Raw genomic sequence first — 15,774 nt, forward strand, 5'->3', positions numbered from 1 at the left:
ATTACTGAACAAGTAAACACATTATTGACGCCATCCAGCATTCTAAATAGCAGGATTGTGACACCGTTGGGTTACAGCTTCGTGAAACACAACGTTAGGCTTAACATGAGAAAATGTTGACCAAATAAAAAATAATCCATTAAAGCAAAGCTATAGGCTACTACAAGCACTATCACCACATAATCTGATAGGCAGCCGTGTAGACGTCACAGTTTCAGAACCATGGACAGCGATCGGTTGTCTATACATTTTTTTGGGGGGGGAATCTGCCTTAGCAGGGGTCCAGAGAAACTGAGCTTCGCCAGAGGCACACATGTCTGCTGGTAGACTTTACAAAAGCAAACAATTACTAAATAACACTCATTGCTCTCAATCTTTTAACCAGATTTTAGCAGAGATGCAAGGAAGCGTATTTAGTTTATTTAAAAAAAGAACCATCAGTGAGGAGGATATCGGCAGCTCAAGAAGTATGCTTAGATATGCAGAAAAATAGCTACTATTTCACATAGAATTAAGCGTGATGATTATGTCTCTAGCAGTTTCATAGCCCCCCCCCCCCGCCCCAGCCATCATCACCTACTTTATGCCCCTCAGATTTTTGGGGTGCATGACACCTCAATGTGTTCTGAGTGGCATGATGATGGTGACCCACGCTGGATGAGATGTTACAGCTAGAGCACTTGTCTCGTACCAGACGTGAACATGTTCTCACCTCATAAGCCCAGTGTTAGCCCAGATAAAGTCCAGTGGAGGAAAGAGAGACTTGTCTGTCCACAGAGCTCCAGATGTTGCACCAGTCTGCAGCCCTGGCCAGATGGGACACAGCTGTACTATATTGAAGCAACGCTAGCCTACATCACAGCACTGACACTAGACCTGAACCTGACATAGCAAACCAACCTCACCCATTACATGCAATCTACAGACCTCATACAGACTAACCCACTCCGAACTGTGCTCCTTCTCCTCAACCATTTTCAGAATAACAACAAAGTATTGCCAGCTTTGCCTCTATAAAATACTAATATACAGTAGGAGTAGGAATCGGGTATAAATACCAATGTCAGAGAACAGTATTCGACAATCCAGAATTGTATGGGACATTACCCATGATGATGATTTATTTTAAAACATCACTCATCATGACAGAGTTGAATGATAGTCAGCCCTGGAGTTCAACGGAGAGGGCAATCCATCTGAACCCATAATCAGGATTGTTTAATACTGCCATCTGTGCAAATAAGTGTGTGTAGTAAAACATTTACAGCTGTACAAGTGTTTTCACCCCAACTACTGCCATCTGGTCCTACACATCAATATTTGACAGTGTTTTCACTGAAAGATCACAGAACATGAAACATGAAGAATGTTGCACAACGAGATGAGAAAATGACAACAGAATTAGATATTTATTAATATCTTATTGATATGAAGTAATAGCTGATCAGGCCATCTGTGACACAACAATTCTTAACAAAACGAAGGCCGGTTATATCATCCATCTCTAGTCTATTGAGCAGGTTGACGTTTATTGTCATGAGTTTTGCCCTGGAGACAGAACTGAGTGGTTTACGCTCGATGGGCCACCTGCAAAGTAAAAATTGGCTATATTGCAAACATTAATGACAAAAAACAACAAAAATTTTTACATTTAAAGTTGGGGTTAGGCATTAGGGCTAGCAGTGTGGTTACGGTTAAGGTTAGGGTTAGGTTTTATGACTTTGTGGCTGTGCCAGCTAGTGACCACTCTGCAGAGCTGGCTCCAGTACATGAGTCACCTCAATAAACGCCAATGCGTCAACAGCATGAGAGGAGTCCTTTAGGCAATGAACAATGATTGCCCAATAGTCACTCGGTCAGAAACAACAAGAATCAATGAATACATCTTTGTCCTTCACAAACCAAAAAGCTTTGGTAAAAACATGAATTTACTTCAAAAGAGATTCAAAAGTCAAACAATACACTTTGAGTAGTAAACTATCCTACACAAAGAGAATCATGGTGAGCCAAAACCCTCTATGAGTAAACATTTTGGCATTCCTACACAAAATAACAGCTATTCATCACCAAGGTCTGTGCAACACAGGGTTGGTGGATGGGGTTCAGTACCCTACATTGTATCTTCAGCAGTGTGATAATTCAAAGACTACACTGTCTGCACCGCCGACCGATGTGGAGGAACTGCACACTCACTTGTCGTCGCAGTAGCAAAAGCCACAGCTTTGAAAAACTCATCTGTATGTGTTTGTGACTCTCTTGCGGATTTGCCCTCTTTACAAGAAACAGGATTTGGTTACACTTAGTAAACACACTTCATGTTATGCCACGACAAGTTTTAAAAGCGGTCTGTTTTTTTTCATAGGAAATTAATCTTTGATTAAAAGCATGTGGGGCATTAGCCTGCACTGGGTTGAGACCCAGCTGTGCCTTCTTCAAACCAATATAATTAGCCTTATATGAAATGTAAAAGCTGCAACTAACCATGAGAAAAGCTCAAAAGGGGGAGAAAATAGTCTCAACAATTGCATACAAAATTCACTGGATCAAACCTCTGATGAAAATGTTAAAACACATGAACCAGCTGTTACATATTAGTTTGAGGTCTTCACAGTAACTGAACTACACACTGTAAATATTTTGGATCTGGTACATTGTGATTCAGAGTAACAAACAAAATTCACAATGATTCTCCATCTTTTCCGTTCAGTTCGTTATGGCCAGTTTCAAATAGTTTTCATTGGGAAGTCTTAAATTGTGACTTCATGAAAGTTGTGACTAGCCTGGTTATCACTTTCCAATCTGTGGCCATCAGATGGAAACCAAAGAACTTGTCATTATAAAATATTTTCACAGTTTTTTTTTATAATGTTATATTGTAATCTGATGGAAAGAGAACATCCAGTGCAGCTTTGGGAATCAGTGTTACTATGGAGACAACTTTGGTCATGTCAACACACTCCAAGAAGACTTCAAACAAAGACCGGGCCCTTTCAGCAAGAGTTATGAGAAGAAACATCTTTAAGTGCTGGGTTTTCCTCTGTCTGAACACAACAAACAGTATATATTCCTCTTTAAACAATAGCCAAGATGCCAGTCATATGACTCATTGGTTTCTCTCTTTAAACTATAAAAATTAATATTGAGAAAATATTATTCTTACTACTCCCAAGCTCAAATTGTTCCCACAAAAGGTCAGAAACCAGAAATCCCTTTTTGACTAAGCAATGGAATGAATCTCAAATAACTGAGAGATTGGCAATCAGCTGCACTGTTCTAGAGATGGTTTGATAAGATATTTTAAATTTGTGCTGCAGGACCCATACATATGGGGGAAGTTCATAAAAAAACACTCCATAAAGTGGATAAGTAATAAATCGAATCATATAGACATGCAATACTCTAGGCTGTAGCCAGCCAATTCATGTATTACATGCAAAATAAAATATGAATTAGTACATAAGGCCAGAAATAATAAACTAAGATAGTGTCACTGACTTAAAGAATACATGAAAATACCAGGGGGAAAAGCATGTTCTCTTTCAGCTTTTACCTTGAGGCTCCAAACATACAGTTCAACACCCCCACATTCTTGACCTCTCAGGAGAAAAGCTAATGTAAGTCTGAGGCCCTCAGTTGTTTCCTTTTCTTCACTAATCCCAAGTCATTTGGTCCTCCTCATGCAGACTCTTAATATGTCTTGGCTGTGTGATGGCCGTGGATGTCCGCAATGGTAGAAGTTCATAGTTACCACTCTTGTCATGAAATAGCATGAAGGGAGAAACATCTGAAGCTGCAGCATTATAGCAGCAGGTTGGCAAACTGACTCTGAAACTGAATGGTAAAACACGGTCACCGGCTGAAACTTGTTAATAAATCCCAATATACTGTATAAGAAAAACTCATTTCAGCTGCCATATTACAATCCAAAATGCAAGGCACACCTTCATCAGCTACCTGCAAACAGGGAACTGATTTACCATACAATTCTAGAACAATTGTTCGAATGGCATTCGTGTTGAAGGGAAGCCTACATTGGCGATGCATGGTGAGTCAGTTTGAGAAAGATAAAACAGAAAGTAGCATATATTTTTTAATATCCTGTGCCTTTGCTTTTCTTGAAATAAAAACGCTACTTTGTAGTTAATTCTACATCAATTAGGAAATTCAAGAAATGAAACAGATCATAATTCATATCAAGTCAGATAATTTATCCCAGCACCTCATAAAGCCAGCATCAAACATAGTAAAGTCACAACATTGTGTAATGACGAGACCACCTTGTTTCAGGGAATACAGAATGTGTGGTCTACAACAATTACAGGACTTGCACGTATGTACAACTACATGCAATTAAATCAAAACAAATCTAGGAACCTTCAAATGATTTACACATACTGCACATGTGTCCATTAATTTGAATGTAGCCACAGGTGCAGATGTAGATTTGATCAAAACTCCCAACAACATCAAAAGTAAATGATTGACAACTCAGAAATGCAGTTCAAAAGATGGCCACTGAATATGCCCTCCACTATGCAAATACTGTATATGTCTCTCGTACTTTCTTTATCTCTGTCTTTTTCAGCAAAGCCCTTGTACTTCATCCTTCAGTGGATATTACAAATCAAAAAGGGAACCCCCTCATCCCTGTAAGTGAGTTTTATAGCTCTCTAAAATTGGACTAAATCACAAAGAAAGACAAACTGGGATGTGTTCGCTAAAGCATAAGTCATACAAGGCTTTCCAACATTACACATTTTTTTCCATAAGCCAAGCTGCACTGAAACTGACATCAAACACTTTGCATATCAACAAAGGGCCTGGGACGTTTCACACACGCCTTATCTCATCTAGTCCCAGTAATGTCTCACAGCTGCTTTCAGTAAGGCAGTCACGAAGGCCTTTGGATGTTGGTCTGCGAGAAACTAAGATACTGGATCTTCACAAATGATACAGTCATAATCAGCTGTCTCTAAGCCATCAAAAGACAAAAGAGGGAAAGAGAGATAAAATTAGTGGAAAACAAACTTTTCTCAAAAGAAGAGATTCATTTATGGATGTTTACTTTTGGGATGTAGAACGTCATTTCAGAGAATATTGGTCCATGAGACAATTTACTCATAACACAGACACCATGCACGTGATGTCGTTGAGTCCTTCATCATCTTTAGTTACTGAAAGATCAGACAGCTCAGTTATCTGTGCCATTTGGCTTTCCCAAATCACTCTCAACAGATAACCTCGCAGAACACGATTCTGGATATGACACACTCTTCTGAAATATTTTAGGAGACAGTCTAACAGTATATGATCATCTGGTTGTTTCAAAGAAAAGACTGGAATGTTTTAACATCTTTAACACATGATCATGCTTTTTGTTGCCCCAACGTTCTTAGTTAGAGATTTTACAGGGTCCATAAAAAGTAACCCTCCCCCTCCAAAATACACATTCTTTTGAAGGCTTTTAAGGATTAAAAATAGATGTATGAGAGCCTGAAGGACATGGGCTTTCATTTATAAAACAATCATGCTCAAATCTGAGCATTAAGTGAGCATAGGCCATCATCACACAAGGTTCCAGATTGCTACATTTGAACATGAACACATGATCAAATCTAAATTCAAACCTCTGCTCGTGCATGATGATCTCCTGTGATGAACAAGTGCATTGCTTGACATGATCTCATACCCTATGTACACTATACTACCTTGACAACACAAACTAGGTCCAGGAGAGACACTTGTGTAGTGTAGAGACGGATACAAATCTCTCTTTAAGAGATGTCTCCCACACTACCTCTGGGGGGAGACATCTACACCATGAGTGGTACAGTGTAAAGACAACAGCTCTCTCACGCCCTGCAAGAATTACCTTAATTACCTTAATACCAGCAGACAACATTTTTGCTCTGTTACCCAAATAAAAAATGTAATGTATTCAGACCCCTTGACTTTTCCCACATTTTGTTAAGTTACAGCATTTTCTAAACATGTATTTAAAACATGTTTTACTCATCAATCCACACACAATACCCCATAATGACAAAGCGAAAACAACTTTTAATAGTTTTTTTGCAAATGTATTACAAACCAAAAGTAGGAATACCTTATTTATTCAGACCTTTGTTATGAGACTTGACTTTGAGCTCAGGTGCATCATGTTTCCATCATCATCACTGTCTTGATTGGAGTCCGCCTGTGGTAAATTCAATTGATTGGACATGATTTGGAAAGGCACACACCTGGTCTATATAAGGTCTCACAGTTGATGGTGCATGTCTGAGCAAGCCATGAAGTCGAAGGAATGATCTGTAGAGCTCTGAAACTGGATTGTGTCGAGGCACAGATCTGGGGAAGGATACCAAAACTATTATGCAGCATTGAATGTCTCCACGAACACAGTGGACTCCATCATTCTTAATTGGAAGATGTTTGGAACCACCAAGACTCTTACTCGAGCTGGCCACCCTGCCAAACTGAGCAATCGGTGGAGAGGACTTGGTCAGGGAGGTGAACAACATCCTGATGGCCACTCTGACAGAGTTCCTCTGTGGAGATGGGAGAACCTTCCAGAAGGTTAGCTAACATGCTACTTGCAAAGTAGCTGAAAAGTAGTAAGTAGAGGCAAAGTTGCTAATTAGATAAAATGCTAAATTTGTCCATGATGAGATTCAAACATGCAACTTTTGGGTTGCTAGACATTTATGTTATACGCAAACCCATCTACCCCGACCAACCAACCACCCTCCTTTCATTTTTGCCTTAAGTAAGCTTCCATCTTATGTAACCATACCAAACGTAACATACTCATTTGCGTGTCCTGGATTTACGTTTACTATGTTCGTTATTGTCTATGAGACCAGTCTGATTAATCAAGTCTGCAACACTATATGCAATATGGTTTACATGAGAAGCTCCTGTATAGTTTGATTTGCTATCCTTATTTTGTTTGTCTATATACCTTTGTATTTACGGTATGCTAATAGTTGCACTCACACAAGTTAGGAATGAGGCTTTGGCCACACCACATCCAAGGCCGGTGTAAACAGAAAAGTTGGTAATCTGATGTTAAAGTAAGAGCTCTTACTAGACATATTTTAGTAATGTAAATCCACCCTAAAGTCTCTAACAGTCAGCTGAGCTAACACAATCATGCTCAGATCAGTACCTATCGTGAATCCTCACAATATATTCAGCTAGATGCACTGTAGGCCTACATCTTGCTGTACCAAAGTATGCACAGCATACTACATCTACATCTTTCTGTACCAAAGTATGCACAGAAACCAATCAATCGACATTGCGTCTATAAACTGTAGCTCTGAACACACAGATTCTTGAAACGCACGTGAGTGGGTTTAAATAATTCTCAACAAAGAAAATCCCAACAAATATGCCAACAACTTGGTGCTAGACAGTTGTGGAAAAAGTAGTAAATTGTCATACTCGAGTAAAAGTAAAGACACCCTAATAGAAAATGACTCAAGTAAAAGTGAAATTTATCCAGTAACATACTACTTGAGTAAAAGTCTAAAAGTATTTCATTTTAAAAATACTTAAGTATCATAAGTAAATGGAAATGCTAAAAATTATTTGAAATTCCTTATAATAAGCAAACCAGGCTGCACAATTAGTATTTTTTTAATTGACAGATAGCCAGGGGCACACTCCAACACTCAGACATAATTTACAAACGAAGCATTTGTGTTTAGTGAGTCCGCCAGGTAATTTTTGGGTGTCAGGGAAAATGTATGGAGTAAAAAGTATATTATTGTCTTTAGGAATGTTCTGAAGTAAAAGGAAAAGTTGCCAAAAATATAAATAGTAAATTACAGATTCCCAAAAAAACAACTTAAGTAGTACTTTAAAGTATTTTTACTTAAGTACTTTACACTACTGGTGCTAGATAGCTAAAATTGCCACATCTTGCTTTGAGTGGCTCTTAGCCAAATTCAGAAAGCTTGTTCAATTCCCCATGCTGGGTTTTCTATTTGAACCTTCCAACCAAGGCTTTGGAGCACCTGTCAGCAATTTGGCAAATATGTTTTTCCACCTGCTACCTCGTTTTCCTCCCTTTGTTCCTCCAAGTGCTCACCCTACCCTTCCTCCTGGCACAGTTTCTGTGTGTTGTGGCTTTAAAACAATTCCAATTTGGGACAGCCAGAAAACCACATGAAACATGTTTCGTAAATGTGGGCCCACATCTGCTCTGCAGCAAGGTTGACAACTTGCTTTCACTTCTCCTCTATTTTTCATAGTCTCTTTTCAAAACTCAAACCACTATAGAATGGGAATATGATGACTGGGCGGATAAACAGGCCTATATTATTTATTTGATTGATATAATGGCAGTGTTCATGATTTCAATTTCTATTTCAGTACATTATTACATTTATGCAAATTATTAATTGAAGATTAAACTATTGCAGTATTTGTTGGGGCCATTTAATGTTTCCCATTAAATTAACATCAATGGGTAATGCAATTAATACACCAACAGACATTACAGTGTAATTAAGGTTAATATTGCATGCTATACAGTGCTGAAGGCTGGATGTACTGTAGGTCCAGCAATGGGCACAGGAAGTTGCTATGATCACTATCTGAGTAAGGTTTAGGGAGGATAGAAGGGAAGAAATGCAGGAAGATGTTGGATTCTGAAATTAATTATTTGTGATGGATGAGAACAAATTTGTATTGATCAATCTCCTCGATATGCTTCTTAGTAATGTTAAGAATTTGGGATGCTCATATACATGAACGTCCAGAAAAATAAGTCTTTTAAGATAATATTTTATACAAGAACAATATTATGCACAATCGCTTTCTAAACTCTTTCTGCTCAGACTTTTGTTAAAATTGAATTAGGCACAGACCTCAAGTCAGTATAAGGCCATAATTTTATGGGTATTCATTTATAATGCGCTGTCCTGAGATTATTTTAAAGGATGTGTTCTAGTTAGTAAACAAATTGGTTCACCCACAAAAAAATACAAAATCCAGAATGGCATGTTATGGCTCTTCTATACTCAAGCAAATGTAATCCTGCCTTTTGTAAAAACTCTCTCATAAAGTGGCTGTGCCATGGTATTCCGTCACAGGACAGAGAGACAACAGTTTCACAAGAATTCCTCTCAAGTAATTGCACAAACTACTTCACCAACGATGTCTGGACTTACCCACACAAATTGAACTTCACAGAGAAGAGCAATAATAAAACATCCATGGTTGGTCTGAAAATACAAGTTGAAAAATAAAGGACTAATTGTGGTTAGCCAAAAACCACAAAAATGACACAAAAATGACTATAATGTTCAACTGTTGATAATATGACAAATTGACAATACATGATTGATAGTTGAATGAGTTACTGTCTTGTTTAGTACTGTCTTGCTTCCTAAAATGAAATGTAACTCCCTCTTGGCTGGTCTCCCGGCAGGCGCCAAAGCTCATGTAGAATGCGGATACACCTTGGTCTCCAACTGTTCTGAGTCATGGTGGTCCATAGCCCTCCATAGCCTTCCAGGGCTACTAGGAAATTAAAGTAAAAAGGCAGAACTGCCTAATAGTATCTGAGCTACTATCATGATGGAATTATGAAGCCTAATCTTATGTAACAACTGGGATACTGAGTGAAAAGATCACTGGTGCATGCAGGCCTCTTTGATAATCTACAATATGGCTCAATAGACATTTAGTATGTTCAATATACACAACTCAAGTTACACGACCTCTACGTTTATATGACAAACGTGTGGAGTCACAGATGATATAACTGGTAATTGAGGCTACTTTGAAGACACATATTTTTGTGAACCTCAAACCAACGCTGTTTTGAGTTTCAGAGTTGAAGCGTTAAAAAAAATTGTGTGATTACTGATCTCTCAGAGTTCTCTTTGAAATAAACCACTCTAAAGTAAGTGAGCACCATATTTCTGCAAAAGCTGACGAAAGACTATATAATAGGTAACATCATATGGACATACAGTACTGTATGTCAAAGTCACTTCAAAGCATTGATTTACCTTACAGATTAGTGGTGAAAACAACAATTTTGGCACATAAATAAATGCATATTGTTAAACTGTTAGTTCACTGCCATACGATTGCTCAATATTTGTCTCCCTCAAAAATAGTTGCATGTGTTTTGGAACACACAGTTGGTGAACACGTAGAGTACCAGTCAAAAGTTTGGAAAAACGTACTCATTCAAGGGTTTTTCTTTATTTTTACTATTTTCTACATTAAAGAATATTAGTGAAGACATCAACACTATGAAATAACACATATGGAATCATGTAGCAAAAAAAGTGTTAAACAAATCAAAGTATATTGTATATTTGAGATTCTTCAAAGTACCCACCCTTCTTCTTGATGACAGCATTGCACACTGTTGGCGTTCTCTTAACCAGCTTCATGAGGAATAATTTTCCAACAGTCTTGAATGAGTTCCCACATATGCTGAGCACTTGATGGCTGCCCTTTCCTTCACTCTGCGGTCCAACTCATCCCAAACCATCTCAATTGGGTTGAGGTCGGGTGATGGCGGAGGCCAGTTCATCTGATGCAGCACTCCAACACTCTCCTTGGTCAAATAGCCCTTACACACCCAGGAGGTGTGTTTTGGGTCATTGTCCTATTGAAAAACAAATGATAGTCCCACTAAGCGCAACCAGATGGGATGGAGTATCGCTGCAGAATACTGTGGTAGCCATGCTGGTTAAGTGTGCCTTGAACTCTAAATAAAGCACTGACAGTGTCACCAGCAAAGCACCCTCACACCATCACAGCACCTCCTCCATGCTTCACGGTGGGAACCACACATGTGGAGATCATCCGTTCACCTATTCCGCATCTCACAAAGACACTGTTGTTGGAACAAAAAGACCAAAGGACAGATTTCCACCAGTCTAATGTCCGGTACTCGTGTTTCTTGGCCCAAGCAAGTCTCTTCTTCTTATTGGTGTCCTTTAGTAGTGGTTTCTTTGCAGCAATTCGACCATGAAGGCCTGATTCACGCAGTCTCCCCTGAACAGTTGATGTTGAGATGTGTCTGTTACTTGAACTGTGTGAAGCATTTATTTGAGCTGCAATCTGAGTTGCAGTTAACTCTAATGAATGTATGCTCTGCAGCAGAGGTAACTCTGGGTCTTCCTTTCCTGTGGTGGTACTAATGAGAGACAGTTTCATCATAGCGCTTGATGGTTTTTGCGACTGCACTTGAAGAAACTTTTAAAGTTCTTGACATTTTCTGGATTGACTGACCTTCGTCTTAAAGTAATGATGGACTGTCATTTCTCTTTGCTTATTTGAGCTGTTCTTGCCATAATATGGACTTGGTCTTTTACCAAATAGGGCTATCTTCTGTCACAACACAACTGATTGGCTCAAATGCATTAAGAAGGAAAGAAATTCCACAAATTAACTTTTAACAAGGCACACCTGTTAATTAAAATGCATTCCAGCTGTCATCAATGTAAAGGGTGGCTACTTAGAAGAAAAAACACTTTTGTGGTTACTATGTGATTCCATGTGTGTTATTTCATAGTTTTCATAGTCTTCACTATTTTTCCACAGTGTAGAACATAGTAAAAATAAATAAAAACCCTGGAATTTGTAGGTATGTCCAAACTTTTGACTGGTACTGTACCCTGAGTGTACAAAATAAGAGGAACATTGATATCGATATATCAGAACAGCCTCAATTCGTCGGGGCATGGACTCTACAAGGTGTCGAAAGCGTTCCACAGGGATGCTGGTTGACTCCAATGTTTCCCACAGTTGTGTTATGTTGGCTGGATGTCCTTTGAGCGGTGGACCATTCTTGAAACTGTTGAGCGTGAAAAACCCAGCAGCGTTGCAGTTCTTGACACACTCAATCCGGTGCGCCTGGCATCTACTACCAAACCCCGTTCAAAGGTACTTCAATCTTTTGTCTTGCCCATTCACCCTCTGAATGGCACACATACACAACCCATCTCAATTGTCTGAAGGCTTAAAAATCTTTCTTTAACCCGTCTCCTCCTCTTCATCTACACTGATTTAATTGGATTTTACAGGTGACATCAATAAGGGAGCGATCATAGCTTTCACCTGGATTAGTCTGGTCAGTCTGTCATGAAAAGAGCTTGTGTTAGCTCCCAAAGCTAATGCCATTGCCTAGACAGGCTCTGTGGGCTAACACAATCTTGAGTCGTGACTCAGGTTAGAAACTAATTGCTCACACTAATTAGCTGCTCCAAACAATGAAAATGTGTTATTTTGTCCAGTCTCATGCAAGAGGTAAATCCCTTTATGATGTAAAAAGCTTTCACCTTCAAAATAATACTCAACAGGAAACCCTTTTAGGCTTTTTAACGTTTTACTCTTTAGTTAGCAGTAACTGTCCCTCCTCTGTTTTCTAAACATAAACATACCGAAAAACACAAAATGTTTTGTTTGTATGAATAGCTTCCCATAAGAAAGAGAATAAAATCTGTGTAGCCACTAGCTAAACCCTCAAGATAATCTAAAGTGAAGCAGGTGCATATCATGGAAAACATCATCCACAATTAGGGACATTCAAACATTCTTTCCTAACTCCCTTGCAAACATAACAAAATTAGCAACAGTCTTGACACCTGTCCCCAGTAACAAATATGGCCAGAGGCCCACTTGTTCCTTTGAAAGCATTCCAAATAAATCAATTAAAACCTACAGCTAAAGTAAACACATTTTTTCTTGACCACACATCCACAGTTCATCATCAGGGGATGATTTAATTGAGGGGAGGGAGGTGGTGTGTCATGTGGTGGTATGTGTGTGTGTGTTAAATGTATGTGTGTTTAAATGTGTGTTTACTTATGTTTTATTAGCTTGAGTGGTGGGTATTACAATAGATTATGGAAAATTACACAGGGCCCATCCCTAATTCTAACCTCTATAACTACAGCACTCAGATTGAACCCTGACCACATACCCTCTGGATGGTTCTTTGGTTCAGGTTTTTGCTTAAATCTATGGTAATAAGGACTCAATGCAATTGACAATACAGACAAATACAAACACAAACAATAAACACATCCATAAACGTAATTCCAAATATGTTGCCTAAATCAACTCTAAAAGGTCTCTCACTTCTTATGTCTGCATCTATATTAACATCTACTGCCATATGTACATTCTCCCACAATGCTCCATTTTAATGGAGTTGAGTAATTGAGTGGATGTAATTACTTGTGTTGCACAACGTTGCTTTTAAGGTAATATCCTGTAAGAAATCTCATACTGCAACAGAGCACAAAGTCTGATTTAATAGTGATGTTGAGGGTTGGAACCGGATATTTGTGTGGAGCTAACTGTGCTAGTTAGAGATTTCACACTGAGCTCTGGAGGCAAGCCACAATGCCTGGGGAAGTTGAAATGACGAAGCAAGGGGTTGTATACCAGCTATAGTTCATTCACAATCTCATTTGGGCTTTTTTAGGTATTTTTCTCAATATAAACCCCTATGAACAAATCATCCATAGGCCTACAACAAACATAGTGACTGAACTTTAAAAGCTAAGGATTTGTTTGATAAAAAATAAAGAAAATTGCAACCACTAGTGCTGTGTAGTACTTTCACAGCTGGTAGCAAGGTCAAAGACAACAACTTGGATTCTGGAGAACTCAGAGCAACATGATCACAACCAAATCATTCAACTTTTCATCTCATTTGATTATAATGTCAACGAGGGCCAGAAGGATTTTTTTATTTTAACTTTAGTTAACCAGGCAAGTCAGTTAAGAACAAATTCTTATTTTCAATGACAGCCTAGGAACAGTGGGTTAACTGCCTGTTCAGGGGCAGAACGACAGATTTGTACCTTGTACCGTGTCATTTAATTGATCTTTAATTGAAAGGCATCCACTGACTGTCGTCTTCCTACCATATGTTTCTGTGCAGTAGTACTTTTCACATGGCTTACCATGCTCCTGTAAAATAATATTTCAAACCACGCACGTTCGGCATCTTACACACTATAGCCTCAGACAAGTGGGAGCTCTGTCCCATTATGTCAATTCACAGGCTAAAAGAATAGCTGACGAGAAATGTAGCGCCTTTTATGATTTGATTCCAGTAACATCTTCAATGGCCCCAGGTGTTTCTGCCCTCATGACAAAATTGTAGGCGATTATAATATGCCAACAATGCAGTAAAATGTGTGAGTGGCTTGTTAATACATGGAGGGGATGGGTGTAATCTTACTGTGCCACATGCTGATGGCATGCAGTATTCTCGTAGGTGTCTGCTCGTCTCAACATGCACCACCAGGTCATTCAAACCATACACTCACTTTTCAAATCCTCGCCAAACCACTTTGGAAAAAGTACTTTCACCAAAAGTATTATTAAGCATTATCAATCTCAAGTAACAATAGAGAATTGGGCACCACTACTGTGAAATTATGATTTGTATTACTATAAGCATACTGCCAACCTGCAACGAGACTGTATCATAATCAAAGAAAGCCTAAGTAGTTCTCATTTGAGAACCATGGACCAATATACTATTCTGTCTGATCAAGGACTAATGAAAGGTTCTAACTGACGACAGTCAATAGCCTAATCATCATACACATTCACGATAGACATTGGCAGTTGTTTCACAAGTGAAAAATATGTTAACCATGTGATCATTCCAGGCACTTTATGCAAAGCACACCCTGGTAGGAAAATATCTCTGCATGAGGTCCCCAACGTTCTAGACATCATACCGTTTATCAACAGTAGGCTAACCATGTATGCGCACCCTGGGGCCAGTTGTTCATCTGGTCAGTTAGGTTAAATATTGAGAATAAGCAAATGAAATGCAAGGTCTTACAAAGATGTTTAAAGACCAAAATGATGTCCATATTGAACTTACAAATACAGTTATTTGTAATAATAAATTATCCATAATCTGTATAAAATAATTTGGTGTATAAGGCCGCACTTTGGTCCCTGATGTGTATTTCAATGCATTCTTACAAAATTTAAATATGTGTTTAGTGTTAAGCTATTACAGAGGCGATAATTTTCCTACCTGTAGATCAGCTGGGTAGCTGATATCCAACAGCTGGAATACTGGAGAATATCGGTCATTCACATCGGTTGCGGCCGGTGACATTGTCTCCTCTCTGTTCTTTTGGAGAATCTCGCGTTTCACTTCGGATCTCAGGTCCAAATAACAGAAAAGCGTAACGAGATGCAATGAAAGGGATAAAACGAAGAATCCCAAAAAGATTTTACAGTTCTTACACTGTTTCCTGCAAATGCAGGTAGACTCTTTTAAGTCACTGTCCTCTAAATTTGCTAACTTTTCAGACAGCGATTTGGGTGCCATGTCTAAAAACTCTTTCAGTCGTTGCTATTTCAGCATACTCGGCTTTTGTCTATGATGCTATGTCCCTAACCTGAGCTGACTGATATTCAAACGATAGCACAGTGACAGTTATCTCCATCCACATCTAGTCAGGGGGACGGTACGGTAACCCACACACTGATACTGTAAAATAAAGTGATCCCGTTTGTTAGATCCGCCCCTCCGTCTCTCATTGGCTATTACACGCCACTCCGTTGGAAAAAAGGTAATTGCTATGCGTGGTCCTTGAGACGTCCCTACCCCATTGAAGATGAATTGTAAAATGGTTAAGCCAAGGGTTTAGGTTAGGGTTATGGTAAAGATAGGGGTTTAGGGTAGGGACGTCCCAAGGATCCCGGATTGTACTAACTCATTGAAAAACTGGAAGATCAAACTTTAATGATGAATGG

At 38.9% G+C, this 15,774-nt stretch overlaps 1 protein-coding gene across 3 annotated transcripts in view; it reads right to left on the minus strand.

Moving 5' to 3' along the window:
* The window catches only part of LOC135548409 (ectodysplasin-A-like), a 66,223-nt gene extending 50,707 nt beyond the window's left edge, over positions 1 to 15,516 (minus strand). For all 3 annotated transcript variants that reach the window (XM_064977992.1, XM_064977991.1, XM_064977990.1), the window contains exon 1: positions 15,047 to 15,516. In XM_064977992.1, coding sequence (XP_064834064.1) covers positions 15,047 to 15,346 — 300 coding nt within the window. In that variant the 5' untranslated portion in view covers positions 15,347 to 15,516. The remainder of the gene's footprint in view (positions 1 to 15,046) is intronic.
* Positions 15,517 to 15,774: the final 258 nt, after the last annotated feature.

Source organism: Oncorhynchus masou, chromosome 11, assembly GCF_036934945.1.
Source record: "Oncorhynchus masou masou isolate Uvic2021 chromosome 11, UVic_Omas_1.1, whole genome shotgun sequence".
In the NCBI taxonomy this organism is placed as follows: domain Eukaryota; kingdom Metazoa; phylum Chordata; class Actinopteri; order Salmoniformes; family Salmonidae; genus Oncorhynchus; species Oncorhynchus masou.